At 35.7% G+C, this 16,637-nt stretch overlaps 2 protein-coding genes and 1 pseudogene across 3 annotated transcripts; 1 reads left to right on the top strand and 2 right to left on the bottom strand.

The window, feature by feature from the left end:
- The first annotated feature begins 2,264 nt into the window (after nucleotides 1-2,264).
- On the top strand, nucleotides 2,265-3,695 carry LOC137718624 (putative clathrin assembly protein At4g40080 pseudogene; annotated as a pseudogene). Its single transcript, XR_015964988.1, has one exon. The product of XR_015964988.1 is annotated as a putative clathrin assembly protein At4g40080 pseudogene (transcript).
- Nucleotides 3,696-4,621: 926 nt separating this feature from the next.
- LOC137718827 (protein DETOXIFICATION 27-like) lies at nucleotides 4,622-9,004 on the bottom strand. Its single transcript, XM_068458364.2, has 8 exons — nucleotides 8,610-9,004; nucleotides 7,156-7,697; nucleotides 6,545-6,631; nucleotides 6,361-6,417; nucleotides 6,025-6,263; nucleotides 5,507-5,625; nucleotides 5,266-5,355; nucleotides 4,622-5,125 (listed from the first exon to the last, which is right to left on the bottom strand). Exons 1-8 carry the CDS (start codon nucleotides 8,907-8,909, stop codon nucleotides 5,045-5,047), a joined length of 1,515 nt encoding a protein of 504 aa, XP_068314465.2. The 5' UTR covers nucleotides 8,910-9,004; the 3' UTR covers nucleotides 4,622-5,044.
- Nucleotides 9,005-10,284: 1,280 nt separating this feature from the next.
- Nucleotides 10,285-15,129, bottom strand: LOC137717144 (protein DETOXIFICATION 27-like). The gene is made up of 7 exons (XM_088699190.1): nucleotides 12,864-15,129; nucleotides 12,652-12,738; nucleotides 11,846-11,902; nucleotides 11,474-11,712; nucleotides 11,207-11,325; nucleotides 10,616-10,705; nucleotides 10,285-10,498 (listed from the first exon to the last, which is right to left on the bottom strand). Exons 1-7 carry the CDS (start codon nucleotides 13,397-13,399, stop codon nucleotides 10,424-10,426), a joined length of 1,203 nt encoding a protein of 400 aa, XP_088555316.1. The 5' UTR covers nucleotides 13,400-15,129; the 3' UTR covers nucleotides 10,285-10,423.
- Nucleotides 15,130-16,637: the final 1,508 nt, after the last annotated feature.

The following is a 16,637-nucleotide window of genomic DNA, read 5'->3' as shown; positions in this document are numbered from 1 at the left end:
AGCAAGGTGACCTCTGCCAACAAAGGTTCGAAAACCCTTCTCGGCCGAGACTTAGATAGATAACCGGTCGATCTCGACGCAGTGCTGTTTATCCAAACTGAAGGTGCTTCTCGGTCGGCTGATTCTGCGGCAGCAGTGCTGTTTATCCAAACTGAAGGTGCTCGCCGGGTGTTTCCATAGTGCTATTTATCCAAACTGAAGGTGTGTCGACAGGAAAAGAAAAGGAAAAATCTCAAGGTGTTTGAGAAGTTTTGCATAGGGCAATTGTATGCTGATTTGAAGGGGTTTTTCTGTTGCATGATTTCTTGTATTTATAGTGCCCCATTCCTTGAAACCAATTCTGATTTGGATTGGGAGTCCTTGTCCCATTTCGCCTCTAACTCGAACAAACCTACTCCTACTGGGATTCTGAATTTTCCTTCTTTTCGGGACTCCATTCCTTGCCGGTCGAGAATCCTGGTCGCACCAGGACTTCCTCGACCTTTTCTATTCATCCGGACTACTTAGGATAGGATTTGGCCGACCCTGCCAGCTGGCCCGGGATTTATTATTCGGCCCATAATATTTGTCATCACCTTGGGCCGAGCACATCCTGCTGCTCGGCCCAACAATAATATTTTGGGCCCAAACAGGTAGCTTCGAGGCCAAAAAAGATTAAATTTCGATATGAATGAGGTATACCTGTGAAAACTTACATACGAGACATTGTTGCTTTAGTTAATGTCGATACCCGCGTTAGAAATTATGGGTTTTAAGAAGAAGGATCCAACACGTTCGTTTGACTCATCTTTCTATACGTGCCTGTTGGTGATTCATAATTATATATGTTTGGATGATCTCATATTTCTAGATTCAACATAAAGTCTTGGAATTTTAATCCATTAGAGATTGTTAAACTGATGATATGTTAAATCATAATCCAATGGGTCAAAAGTAAAATCGCTTGAGTTGGAAACCAAATAACTTGGTTGAAATATACAACGGTTGTAAAACTAATGTTTGAGAGAGAGAATAAAGGGAGGGCCGGCTAGAGAAAGAGAGAAGGAGAGATGGGCTTGAGGAATTGATCCTTGTGTAATTCATGTTGCTTAGTGCTTTTATTTATACTAGTTATAATGAGTTTTACTTGCTCTACAAGTAATACAAGTTAAACAAGAAAAGATTTTTTAACCAAAATGGTCATTGAGATTTGCATAACTCCTTACTTTTGTCTCTGAGATTTGAAATCAATACAAGTGGTCCCTGAGATTATTCACCATCAATCATTTTAGTCATTCTGAAAATAGTTATGTTAAATAAAGATTATAATGACTTAACTATCCTCAATCTAATAAACAATAGGCCAAAATGATTTAACAAAAAAATGAGGGTATTTTTATCATTTTATCTTATTTAATGAAGATTTTTCACGGAATGACTAGAATGATTGATGGTGGATAAATTCAAGGACCAATTCTATCGATTTCAAATCTCAGGGACCAAAATGAGAAGTTATGCAAATCTGAGGGACCATTTGATAAAAAGCCACAAGAAAATGATCTTCTAAATCCTATAAGATTCCTATTTCTAGTTTACACAATCACACTAATTAAAAAAAAAAAAAAAAAAACTATTTACAACAAAAATCTTAACATAAGTTTACAAAGTTGTGGAAATGCTCTCCATTTTTCTCATGGTGAACTAAACATGAGGAAATATCTAATTGGACTTCGGACTAGTCAATTACCTACTCTAGCATAATATACTTTGCCATTGCAAACTTGAACGTTTCAAAATAATTAATTACGAAATATCCAAAAGAGAATGCCACTAGACCAACAAACAGGAGAAGACTTAGATGTCACGATTTAATACCTAATAATATTAGGGAGAATACTTTTAGCACAACATTTTAATACCACTTGAAGTCAAGTAATACATATAATTAATCTCCGATAAGATAAATCATTTCATACATAAAAAATATCATGTTAATTTCACATGTAACACAAAAATACGCAAAATCATTGTTTTATATCACTTCTCCATAAATCTTTCTTCTCACGTGACTTATATGTATGTGGTGAGAAAGAGAAGTGATACAAAACCGATCCGGAATGGTAGTCGACACTCAATAAACAAATAGGCAAAATCATTTAGAACATATATACTTATAGACTTTTTTATTTTCTTTATGTAAACAGTTCTGTAAATAGTTTTAACTTCTTTGGAAAATACAGATATTATCTGTAATTCTTCTATATTTACTCCAAAAAATTAAGAGGAGGTTTTCCATATAGTTTTATTAGTAAAGCGATGTTCGCGCTCCAACTTGCACATAAGCGTATGAACACATTATAAAGCGTCAAAAGCTCTCTCCTCACACAGTAAGATCCATGCATAGTTTGCACACACACGGACACCATGAAATAGTAAAACCGCGTCCAACTGTCATTTTATATCTTTCTCTGCCCTCCCACCTCAATGTTACTCAACCCTTCCCATTCTTTCTTCATTCGCAATGGCCCGAATCAAATTCATTGGCATCCTGAAAGACAAAGCCTCAATCCTCAAAGCGACTCTATGCATCAACGGCCGAGTCTCCGTACACCTCGCTGTCCTCCGCGCCACCACCCATGACCCGTCAAGGCCGCCTTCAGAGACACGAATCGCCTCCGTGCTCGCCCTAGGGCTTTCCTCCCGCCTCACTGCATGCGCATGCATCGAGGCCCTCATGGACCGACTCCACGTCACTCGGAGCGCCTTTGTTGCCCTAAAATGCCTCCTCACAATTCATAACATTATATCAAGAGGGTCTTTTATTCTCAAAGACCAGCTTGCTTATTACCCTTGTTTTGGGGGATACAATTTTTTGAATCTCTCCATGTTTTGTGACAATTCCGATTTGTGCATGCTGGAATATTCATCTTGGGTCAGATGGTACGCCGGTGTGATCGAGCAGAATCTCATGGTGTCTAGAGCAATTGGGTATTATCTCAATTCGACAAAAACCGATGGTAATAAAAGAGACAAGGAAGAGAAGGCACTTGCCCTTTTGGACTCGGATTTGGCAATGGAGATTGAAGTGCTTGTGGAATTTGTGGTACGAATTTGCGACGCACCCGATTCATTAGAACTTCAGAAGAACAATTTGGTATACGAAGTGGTGAGAGCAGCGGGCGAAGATTACAGGTCGATTCAGCGTGAAATTGTTGTCCGAGTCAAGGAAGTTGGAGATAGAATCGACTCAGTCGAGGGTTTGAGTTCGGATGAGTTGACTCGGTTGATTGACGCATTGGAGAGGCTGGAGAGTTGCAAGGGGAAGTTGATGCTATTGTTTGTGAACAGGAAGAGGAATGATGGGTTGTGGGAGTTGGTGAAGGAGACGAAGGCTAGGCTTGTGGAGATGCAGGAGAAGCGAGAGGAGAAGAGAGTGGTGGTTTTTATGTGTAGGAACGAGTCAGCCGAGTCGACTCAATGTAGGAACCCATTTCTTGAACCAGGACAGTTGTTGCTGTTACCATCTGGTGGTGCGTGGGTAGGCTTGGGACCGACACCAATAGCCGTTTGAACAGCAGATTATCGTGTCTTGTCGGGTTTTTGTACAGTGGTATGCATCTAATTGTATGTGTGAATTATATTAGCATTTATACATAAGCGATTACCAACTGTTAATAATACGTTATGGAATATAAATGTGAACCAATGACTCACCATCACGCATTGCCCTTGTAGGAGAATACGAGCACTAGCTACTCCATATATATGTTTCTAGATTAAATTAACAAAAGAGTTATCTTTTCGTAATCAACAAAAACGAAAAAAGTGACTTTTGATGTTCAAACAATGTTCTTTGGTGTGAACACCTAAAATTGGTACTTTGACAACCCAATAATTGGTGTCACAATTCTTCCAACAATGCGGCTGTAACAGTGTGAATGTATTTTGACATGCCAAAAAGAATGGTTCAAAGAATTTTTTTTATTTTTGGGACAACAACAGCAACGGTGTGGCATTGTTGTTGTTGGACAAAAAATTGAATGGGGTCTGTTTTTCTTTGGAGAGAAATGGACAAAAGAGAAAATGAAATTCTAGCCAGGTTTGCATTATTAACCCAAAAATTGAAGTTTGATTTTTCTGATGGTGGCTTTTGATGGGGTTTTCCATGACGTGTTTGACGAAATGACAATAAGATAATTCTGATGTTGTTTGTGTTCTTATCTTAATTTCTTTCTGTGTGTTGCTAACTATGTTAGGAACAATAAAATGCTGACTTTGGTTATATTGTTGCGTTTTCAAGGCACTGTAAGCTGTATATGTACCCAAAACAAAGAAAAGAAAAAATTAGAGTAATTAATCTTCATCACTTCATCCTGCCCAGTCAACTATAGTAGGCCTTTCATAATTGTTCTCCTAAAAGAAGTGGATGGAAATAATTGATAAGAAACGCCATTAAGAGAGAGTATTGAATTAAGAGAGAGTATTGAAGGAGTGTTGTGAAATAGACAGATTATGAGAGTTGAGTTTTGTATGCTTCAACTTGAGAATGGGTGAATCACAACATCCCTTTAGGGGTTTCACAAAATAGAGCATATACAACACTTGAAAAAAAAAACACCCTATAGAGCATTAAACATGCTTCAAAGAAAAAGTCGCACTTGACTTCGATTATATTCAATTATCTTAGACGCGAGTTCAATACCAAATTATAACTGACACAAAGCTAAATATATATGGCTTCACTCCAATTAAAAGGTTGTATAGAAACACAAAGGTCGTTATTTCACCACACTATTATTTCTCCATACTACTATTTCACCCACATGCAGCTATCCATATATTTACAACGAGTTCTCTTTACCTATTTGTTGGGAAAACGTTTAAGAACTACTCTGTGGTTAAGCTTTTGAATTCACAGGGATGGCCTAAAAACCAAAATGCTACATCAAAGAAAGTTGGTTTAAAGTAGCTCGAAATATTTATGCTCAAATAATTCTGTTTCCTTATTTTTTTTTTCATGTATATTCATGAAACTAGAGTAGCCTAACAAACTGCAGGTAGCATTTCATGTATATTGTTGCTCCTCTGTCTGATCATCTGGATTAGGAGTTGACCACTTATTTACACGCTGGCTGGCCTTCTGAGCCTGCAAAATTTGTCAACCAATATTATGCTCGTTTCAGCTTGGACATTTTTTTTTTTGCTGAAAAGAAACAAGTGTACACGTAGCTTTTATTTTTGGTGAAATTAAAGAAATAAGTGGCCCTTTATGATCGAATCTTATACCTCTTTTTCCCAATCACGTCGCGATGTCACGATGCCCAAAATCACTGTTTGGACAGCAGTTCCGCCGAGGATCATCCCACCCCATATGCCCTATTTTTATATGAAATTTTAACAACCATATATAATGAGATAATGTAGTAAACTGATGCTTGAAGAGTTTATTAGAAGTACATATAATTATGGAGTCAAAACACACAATAACAAGGTTGTCCATTGAGATAGATGAAAGAGCAAAATGTACCGTAACACCCAAGTCAGCGACCCATCCCATTACAAATCCTAGAGGGAGCCCAATAATGTAGTAGCAGAAAAGATTTATGTATGCCACCCATGCCTGCCATCCTGAGCCTACAGCTACTCCTGTAATACAAGTAACGACCATCTTCTTTACAAAGGAACAAAACACTAACGTTTTAGGCATAAAAAAAGTACCATTGTTACTTTTAGAGAAGTGCTATCGTACGAAGGCAGTTGTTGGACACCTACATGCATCTATGACCAGAATTAGCGCAGGCATGCACAACTAACAATAACAAAACGATTACTTCTACCTTCGCGACACTAATATTAAATCTGGAAGTGCTGTTTAAGCTCTTGAGATAACTCAAATGATGATGTGCAAAGTTAGAATTAGGATAGTTCAATGATTTGATTCCCACTTATGTTACCCAAAGACAAAACACGACCATCGTAATCACTCCACAGGAATTGAATATCTAAGACCCGTAGCTAACAATTTATGAAGGGAAAAAATTTAACCTGACAAGACGGGTTGAACACCGTTAAGTAGAATTGTGATACCCAGGATGTAAGACATTTGATTAACTCGTTGGATGACATCACTGCTTGTTGTGAATATGTATCCAAAATTATCACGGAATGCAATAATAAGTATGCAGAAGAATAGGGCAATCAAGCTGGATTCTGCCACAGATACTTTTGCTGCAAATTTTGCTGCCTGACCATTTCCAGCACCCAGCTCATTCGATACTCTTACTCTGTGAGACCCATGACAAATTCTTTTTAAATTTTTTACTTCAATCATAATGCAGACTCACAAAAGTAGTAACAGATAAGATAAAAAAAATCATTTACCCAGTTCCAGCGAAGAAGGCTAAATGAATCATGAGCTCCCAAGCATTCATAGTCATGCTGCAATAAGAAAAAAGGTCAAAACTCGCAGTTGATATGGTCATTTGCATTTTTATCTTTTCACTAAATTACCAATTGCAACCCAAATTCGAATATATGCTAAGCAATGTTGATAAAGGTCTAGTACCAAACTGATAAGGCATCCACAGAAAGAGTCGCGTTCTGTAAGTGTCCAGTCATCAATATCAAGATTCTGTAGTACCAAAATTCCAAGCTGCATAACAACACTTGAGATCAAGGATGATTAATTTTAAAACACGCGATATTAAACGGTCCAATCAAACCCTTATTACATTTCTTTTTGACAAAATGATATTCTGATACTCTACCTTAGATAAGACCTTATATTTGCACTTAAAGATCAATCGAGCAGAAACCAAAAATCATCTAATCATCGAACCATAACAACACCAACAATTAGGGTAAAATGATCACTGTAATAAAATGCTTACAAGAAAATATTGACTTGATCCTTTTTAGAAGTAAAATAACTCTCTCACAAGAAACTTTAAAATTCTAGTGACTGCCGACATACTGTGCATCTGCTGAGCAGTCCGGTATGTTGCTTAAGTTGACATAAATATTTTTCTATAATTAAAACTTCTCACTTAATGTTGTATGGAAAAAAATTAGTAAAGCAGGGACATGGTTAACATTTAAAAGAAAAAGATTTACCAACACTTCAAATTTTTATGATAGAAAAAAAAAAAACGTGAAGAAGAAAGGAGAGATCTATACCAAAGCATGACCCCAGAAGCAGTAGATAGTTTGACAAATTCCCAAAGGCCAGAAAAGGCCTCCATAGAGAAACCAGTCCAACTGAGTGGACACCAACCACATGTCACATATCCTAGTAGCACGAAAAAGGAAACCCACCAAGAGATATCCAAAGCAATAGCAGCACCCACAACCCCAAAGTCTAAAACATACACAAAAAGCCAACTTATCAAGGCATGAAACACCAAAACCACCAAGGCAACCCACAAAGTCACAAAGTTCTTCAGCTGGCTCTGCAAGAACCTCTGCAATGGGAAAAAAAACGCATAGCTGAAGTGCATGGGTAAAAGCCACAAAGACACCACTCCCGACATCTCTGCAACGTCATCGGACTGTCCTAATAGTTTCAGAATCGGAGAGGCGAAAATGTATATAGGCGAGAGCAGAATGCAACATAGGAACAACACAATCCATGACCTTTGGAGGTATATCCCCAACATATGGTGCCTCTTGGCCCCAAAAGCCTGCCCACATAGTGTCTCTAGTGCGCTTGCCATGCCTAACTGGTTGATTGTGACAAAAAAACAAAACAAAAATACAATTATGTCAAGACGTAAACATATAATAGAGCCCAAAGCTATTTCAATTGGCTACGGGTACCACATCATTTGATTTACAAAATTTAGTTTAAAAATTTGGTATCTTTAGCATTTCCCTAGCTCTATAACAATGTTAACTTTAAATAAATTAAAAATTAATTATACTGAAGAATTGGAAAAAACCAAAGCAAACCTAGCAGCCACACCGTGAAACCCAAGTCCCCCACCCCTGCCCACCCCACAGGCGGTTCGGCCAGTCTGCGACAGCCTGCCCTCCCCTCCCCACCCCACCCCACCCCGGTTCAAGATCTGGTGTGGATTAAAAGTTCTGCAACGAATAAAATGCAAGTCCACATTAATCGTTAAAATCAATCCCCCTTCACCGAAATCACATTTTAAATAAACAGCACTCTCAGTGAAATCAAACTCAAAAACAACAAATGGAAACCAAAAAGTTCAAATTGATCAATGATCCATTAACCCATAACTTCGAAAATCGAAAAATTGAAAGGAAAAAAAAAAAAAGATTGTTAGAGGAAAAAATTGTATACTGTAGACACAAAATAGATGGGGGCGGGGAGGGGAGAGAGAAAAGGTTGCAGCCGGCAGGGTGCGGTGGTCAGGGTGGGTGGGGTCATGGGATGGGATAGCTGCTAGGTTACAGGTTAACAATGTACCGTTAGAGTTGAGTGATTGGAAACGTGTCGATTAATGACAAAGGAGACAGAGAGGGACACGGAAATAGGGACACCAGACCTCTGGCCATTTACATTTCTAGTTTGGAATTGTGTACAATTTGAAAGTCGGAATAGCACGTCACACAAAAAAAAAATTATTATACAAACAGACTAAAATTTATCGTATTTTGATCGTTACCAGGAGACCAAAAGTGAAGCCGACAATGACATTGTTGGCAATGGAAATGGAAGCGAGTTCAACCACACCAAGGTGTCCGGCAAAGGCTTGTGTTATGACGATCATGGAGAAGGAAGACAAACGGCCGATGATGGCAGGACCGACCACGCGCCATAGTTTCTTGGATTCTATCCAAACTCTTGACCAAAGGTGTGTATTTTGTTGATCATCATCAGTAGTAGTAGTGTTTTTGCTTGATGATTCTTCTAATAGAGATTGGTGAAGATGAACTTCTTCTTCTCTGTCAACGATTCCCATCATACAAATAATTTCCTGCCCAGTGGGTTGGTTAGTTGGAAGTGAAACTAAAAAAGAGTCGTGACTTGAATAACAGATAATAGCTAGTTGACGATTAGAAGTCGTTGCAGAAACGTTGTTTAAAAAGGTAAATACTAGCAATCCAGCCAGGTTCCCACCCCCCAAATATTTTTATGGAACGTCGTGTCTGACGTCCAGAAACCCATAAACAGAAAAATCAAATCAAGGCTGGGTTCAAAAAAAAAAAAAAAAAAAAAAAATCAAATCAAGGCAAGTGATGAAGTACAATAAACATTGGGCATCATGTAATATTTAATCTCCCTTGATATGATTTTAAAGATAAATGTTGAGAATATTGCCTCCGTTATAGAAAGAGGAAATAGTAAGTTGGTTTTTTAAAGCAAAGGAAGGCTATGTTGGAATTATATCTAATAATAATTATTATATTTTAATAATTTTAAAATGTAAAGAAAAATGTTTTTATATCCTTTTACATCAAATAATTTATATCTAAATTAAGTTGGTGTCATTCTTTTTGAAGTGGAACTAATGTTTGTATATGAATCTTTGGCAGCCGAAAAAAATAATAGAATTTTAACGAAAATTTTTTGGTACTGTTCACTTGAATGAAAAACCATATTTTTATACTAAAAAGTCAACTATGGTGCTATTCACTTTACCCTTTATTTTGTCCTTATCGTTAAAACTCAAAGTTTTCAAACCATTTTTCATTAGTTTTTCTTAAAAATAAAGAACTGATGGATATGCCCTTAGCCAAATGACCACTGCTTATAAATGTAAAGTTACATCTGTTTAACAAGCAGCATTTGGATTTTATATAAACCTATGAATTCTAGTTGTGTAATATAGAGAATTAGTGAGTCAAATCTTATTCTTGAGAAATAAAGTTTCTTCAGTTTGTTTCTCCCATTATTTGTTGTTCAATTCCGAATCATATCTTGAGAGTATGAAATATATTGGGTTTGTTTTCAAATTATAGATTGTTGAAACTTAGGAGACGGTCTCCTACCGAATTATAAGCATAAGAGTAAGGAAGAAATTCTGTCTTGATAACATTGCATTTATGCAAGTCTCAATTTTCAAGTTTGTCAGTATTTCTAATTTTTTCTCTAATTGTTTAATTTTTTTCTATTTGATCATTTTGTCACACAGTGGGCAATCTGGTCATATTTTCTAAGAGTACCTATCTATAATATGAAAAGAAAAGAAACTTGAATTTTCAATTCTATTAGGTACCAATGCATTGTTCTCAGCCGGAGAAGAAAAAGTCATCCTTGAATTTTTAAATACTGATGATTGTAGTGTACGTAGAGAAAAGCCTATAAAAACAAGACCTAGCAGGTAAAAACCACCATTGTTTAAGATCTAGCAGTTCGAGGCCATCATTGTTTAAGATCTTTAGCAGGTAAAAAGCACCATTGCTTGACCACTTACGAATTTTACAGAAATTGTAAATCCGATTATCCAAATATAACAAAAAGTGGATTTATTCCATTTTATTTATGTTCCTCTAATTTATTGTCTCGGTTAGAAGTCGACCAGTTGTTCACACGCTGCATAGCCTTCTGAGCCTGCATATAATTGATCAAAACCATTGTTGGACTTGGATTACAACAGTGTAACTTTGACTTGTATACTTAAAGAAGCAGGATAAATAACCCGAAATTCTTATGTTTATTAAACCATACCTCCATTTCCCAATCATGTCTTAATGTCACGATGGCCAATATCGCTGTTTGCACAGCAGTTCCACCAAAGATCATCCCACCCCATATACCCTGTTTTCCATATAAAATTTAATCAATTAGTTGATCCTTTGAGATTTTATTGTAAGTAGTAACACATGAATTGGAATAGTAGTAACACATTTTTTACATTTTGCCGTACATTAAAATGATGAATGATGGGGGTAACAATGGATCAAGATCCTCTCCTGATCTTTGTATGGGGATCCTCATGACCAAGAAGTGTGGGCCGTTGAATGAAAATCCAACGGCTACAAACAGGGAGGTCCTTTAAAATTATAATAATTATAGCCGTTGGATTTTCATCCAACGACCCACACTACTTGGTCATGAGGATCCCCATACAAAGATCAGGAGAGGATCCTGATCTGGTAACAATGCTCATTCTATAGGAGAAATCAAATCACTTTGTCTAATGACTTCTTTTCAATGTTGCAAAAAAATTTCGAATTCGAATATTTTCCACTGCTTGAGGATGTAAAAGAAATCATTCGAGGAGAGAACATTCTGTGTAACTTCGAGAATGAAACATACCGAAACACCGAAGTGGAGAGCCGATCCCATTACAAATGCAAGTGGGAGCCCAAAAATGTAGTAGGAGAAAAGACTTATATATGCCACCCATGCTTGCCATCCTGACCCCACCACCACTCCTGTGAATATACAAAGATGGATTTGAAAGAAAAACAGAAGCACTACTGTATATAGAGAGTATAGAATTGACCATGTGATACCAGTATTAAGGTTAATTATTCTACCACCAATTTACTTTTAAAAACTTGATGAAGGATCAAAGTTAACCTGCCAAGACGGATTGAACACTGTTAAGTAGAACTGTTACGGCCAAGAGATACGACATTTGATCAACTGCTTCGATGACATCAGGACTCGAAGTGAATACGTGGGCGAACTTGTGATGGAACATGATAACAAGTACACATAAGCATAGACCGATTGAAGCAGATTGTGCCATTGAAACCTGTTGTGCAAATTTAGCTGCCTTCCCATTTCCGGATCCCAGCTCATTTGCCACCCTAACTCTGTGAGTTTCATGACAAGAATTTCAGAAGACTCTTGAAGAATTACATGCTAGAAATGCATTACAGTGCGTAAGTAAATAATGTCACAACCAAGAATTACATGACTGAAAGACATGATAAATATGGTACGTACGCCGTGCCAACCAAGAAAGCCAAATGAATCATGAGGTCCCATACATTTATAGTCGTGCTGCAAGATGTAATCAAACCAATAATCAGAATGGCAAACGACCAATTTAAGTCTGCTTTGTTAACAATTTAATTTTTATTTTGAGTTTTACATTTTGTGTTAGCGACAAAGGAAAAATATATGGAAGAAATGAGGATGAAGAAAAGTGGATGAACGACTGGGAAATATGGGAAGATATACAAGGAAAGACATAATGAAAACCTAAAATTAAAAATAAAAAACCAAAGTTTTAATTTCAAGATTTTGCTTTCATTCATTTTTCCTTTTTTCTTCGCATGCATATCTCATCGTCCTTCTTCATCTCTAATTTCCCCTATATACTTCCTTTCATATTTGAAGCACAAAAGTAAAATGGTTATCAAATGGACAACTTTGTACTTTTCAGATAGATCCTTGTAATCTTGAGTTTTAAGGTCTAAGTCCTTATAAGGTTTTGATGTATTGAAGTCCCTGTAGTTAGGTTTCACTTTTGAAAAAGTCTCGTAATGTCTTACACACGCATCTTCTTATTAACTATATTTGAAAAATTAGTGAATTGAAGAGTAAATCAGAAGAAAGATGAACACAGAGAGTTTGGAGAGAGAAATATGAGATTTGTGTTAATTAAAAAAGAAATATTACACAATTCTGTTTTTATAAGAGAAAACCTAACTACTCTAACCAAATACTAACAAACTTACTATATTGCTGACTTGTACAATCATTTAACTAATCATCTAACTAATGATGTGGAACCTTAATACACTTACCATATTGACAAGGCATCCACAGCAAGAGTTGATTCCTCTAAGAACCCAGTCATCAGTATAAGGATTTTATAGCTCCAGAATTCCAAGCTTCAAAGAAAAATAAGAACAAACAAAAGTTGGCTAAAAAGTGTCTGACTGTTAAGTATGGTACAAATGTATATGTGCAAGAAAAATAAAAATAAAAAGAGCAAATTAAGGAAGAAATTTAGTACCACAGCAGGACCCCAGAAGCAGCAGAATATTTGGCAAATTCCCAAATCCCAGAAAATGCTTGTATTGAGAAACCAACCCAACTCAATGGACAACCACCAGACACAACATACCAAAACAGCCCCAAACCGCAAGCCCAGCATGAGATATCCAGAGCAATGGCAGCACCCACAACTCCAAAATCCAACACACTCACCAAAACCCAAGTTGTTACTGAATGAAGCACCAAAACCGCCAACGAAACCCACAAGGTCACAAAATTCTTGAGCTGGCACTGCAAGAACCTCTGCAATGGGAACTGAAATGCATAGCTGAAGTGCAAGGGTATGAGCCACAAAGCCACCGCCCCAGACTGCTCCGCCACCTCATCAGACTGTCCAATTAGTTTCAGAATCGGAGACGCGTATAGGTACACAGGCAACAGAAGAATGCAGCACGAAAACAGCACAATCCATGACCTTTGCATGTATATGCCCAGCATGTGGTACTTTTTGGCACCAAAAGTCTGCCCACATAGAGTGGCTAGAGCGCTTGCCATCCCCAACTAATTGATTGCCAAAACAAAAAATATATAGTTTACAATTACGATTTTGTTCATGAGTCAGATCCTTACGAGTGAGGAGCTAATCCTTCAATTATGCAATTCACAAGATGACACGTCAACAAAAGGATAGTGATTTTACACTCTTATTTTCTCGTTCTGCACTAATCTCCTTATTTTTAGTCCCTTCTCCTCTGATTTATTGTATTCAAGGGATAGAAGGGGGGAAACAAACCGGGAGAAGTGCACAGGAAGAGAAGGGGAGTGTGGAAATCACATACCTACACAATACTGACTCATTACACATGCAATAACTTTTGTTGTTTTCGTTTGCTTATGTGCATATGGAGGAAAAACTTCTTATAAGAAGCCAAATATTTTCCCTTTTGTTATCAATTTCGGCAAATTACCGAGTATTATGATTAAGGTTCCAAGAAACATTATTGAAATCAGACTAAAACAAATAGAAGAATGTAATTAACCCATATCATAATATATTTTATACATATATACATATAAATGTCAAGAGTAAAAAAAGCCAACTGTATATATTTTCAATGTCTATCTGTGAAATAACCAACAAAATATACAAGAGAGTAAGTGTTTGATATGTATACCAAGAGACCATAACCAAAGCCAACAATGATATTGTTTGCGATGGAAATGGAAGCAAGTTCAACATCGCCAAGGTGGCCAGCAAAGGCTTGGGTGATGACAGTCATGGAGTAGCCAGCCAAGCGGTTAATGATATCAGGACCTACAATGTGCCATAGTTTCTTGGACTCTATCCACACTCTTGATAAAAAGTCAGTCGCTATTTTCTTCATCTCAGAAGTACTTGATGATTCTATCTCCAATAGGGAATATTTTTGGCGGTCCATTACTTTTTCCTCGACACTTCCCTTCATCAAAACAATTTCTTGTTAACTAATGGACTAGATGACAGGGTAGGTTGGTCTCTGATCAAAACTACGGTTAAATGAAGACAGCTTCAATTCTTGACTAAGTGTGGATGTCCACATTGAGGATTGTGAGTTCGGAGAAATGTTTTATGTTGATGGCCACACCTGTTATAATAAAGATGGATGACATGGTTGATATTTGATAAATTACTTTTGTAATATATGCCTCAGTGCCTTTTTCCCTTATCAAGCACAAATTTCAGATTAGAGAGGATTAACTCAGTAAAGAACTATAAGATCGGTTCTTTTTTCATTCTTTTATAGAGACTCTATTCAAAAGTAAAGGAGTTCGTAACCAAAAAAGAGTTTAAGAGAATTACTGTTGAATGAACATCTAATTAATAGTTAAAGGGTACAATTAGTTAATTATGTTTCGGATTCCTGAAGTCGAATGAATGGACGGGTAAGGAAAAAAAATTTATATCCTTTCTTCCTTAGTTGCAAGCGACCACGTACGTTAGTAAAAAATTTGTTGACAGTTTTACCTTGACAAATAAAATTGTCATAAAGGTTACACAAACTGGGGGATCAATAATGTAACGCTTGTAACTTAGAGGATCATTTAATTCAACTTTTATAAAGTAGAGGTCATTTAGTATTACAGTATAGTGACATTCTTCTTTATTTGTAGGTGAGAGGTTTTAAGTTCGATTCTCGTCAAATGCTAAATTGAACCACATTATTGCTAGCCCATTTTAAGGTTCAGCTCGCCTTTCCCTTAGTGTAAATACTATCGTTTGTTTAATAAAAAAAAAAAAACAAAAAAAAAAGAGGAGAAACTATTACGAACCGCAAACTTAAAGGGATGCGGAGTATGTAAGGGACCAATATACTAATAACGGACTAAACGAATTGCAGTACATATATAATCAATATATAATCAATTACAACGCGGCATCTCACTTGTTAATTTTTTTTAATGGTTAAAAGTAAGCCACAAAGTTCAAAAAACAAAACTGAAAATATGTTTTTAGCTTCTAAAACTCAATTGTCTCCACATAAAACCCGACATAAGATTTTTACTTAAACAAAACCTATTAACTAGATTCCACATCAACAAATTCATTAATTATGTTTGACTTTACACATTTAAAAGTTTTTGGATGCCTAAACTACCCCTATTTGATGTATACAATTAATTCCTCGCGGATGGTAAAGGAGAATTAATGATTTTGCAAAAATAAAAAAAAATGTTATAAATTCATTGCCTAATATGTAATAACAGTAAAGCATACCTAATATATGTAATAAGACTTGCTTAATAAAGTCAATAAAAAAATTATTACACTAATTAATTTACCTATATGTAAATTTATGATTAGCAAATAACTTATATTTTGTAGGTAAATTAATATTTAATCAAATAACATTCCTTCATTTGTAGGCAATTTATTTTCCATGTAATATTATATATATATATATATATATATATATATATATTTGGCACATTTTATTATTATAAGATATATGTACAAATACTAGGTAAATTAATTTTAATCAAATAACATTGTTTTGTCGGGTAAGTAAATGAATTTTGAATCAAATAACATTTCTTTGTTATCTAGGTATTTTATTTTGTATGTATCATCATATATATATTTATTGGGCATATTTTATTATTATATATACAAATAATAGGAAAATTAGTATTGTATAAAATAATATTGTTTTATTATGTAGGTAAATTATTTTGCATGTATTTTACATATATTAAGTAAATTATGTTGCTTTTTTTAAGCAATCTAACATTTTAAAATTTTAAAAGTAGGCGCACTATTTGAACCAAATAACATTTTTTTATAGGTAAATTATTTTGCATGAATTTTTACATATATCAAGCATTTTTTTTTTTATTACATATGTGTGTGTCAAATTATATAAATATATATATATGTATATGTATATGTTGAATTTATAGTACTACTATATACTTTTGAAAGTGTGTGTATTGAACTACTATTAGAATTCCAAAAATCTCATTATGCACTACAAACGGTGTCATCACTTTCTCCTACTAGTTGTTGTATTATACAAGATGCATGTTGCATCTTTTCATTAGATTTAAGCCCTTTCAAAAGCTGCTTTGAGTTACATAAACTTAGCGCATCCAGCAGTGAAAAATAAGAGTGATCATCTTGAAAATCCACCAGTGAAAAATAAAAGAGTGATTATCTTGAAAAAACTCTTCTATTCTTTAGTTGTCTAAATGTTCCATTATTCTTCCCGTCATGTATCTTGAAAGTTGAAAGTACAAATATATAACGGTTTGTGTG

This window comes from Pyrus communis, chromosome 8, assembly GCF_041283825.1.
Source record: "Pyrus communis isolate YQ-2024b chromosome 8, ASM4128382v1, whole genome shotgun sequence".
Taxonomy (NCBI): Eukaryota; Viridiplantae; Streptophyta; class Magnoliopsida; order Rosales; family Rosaceae; genus Pyrus; species Pyrus communis.
Note: the sequence above shows the minus strand (reverse complement) of the source record. Positions and strands in the feature narration are given on the sequence as shown.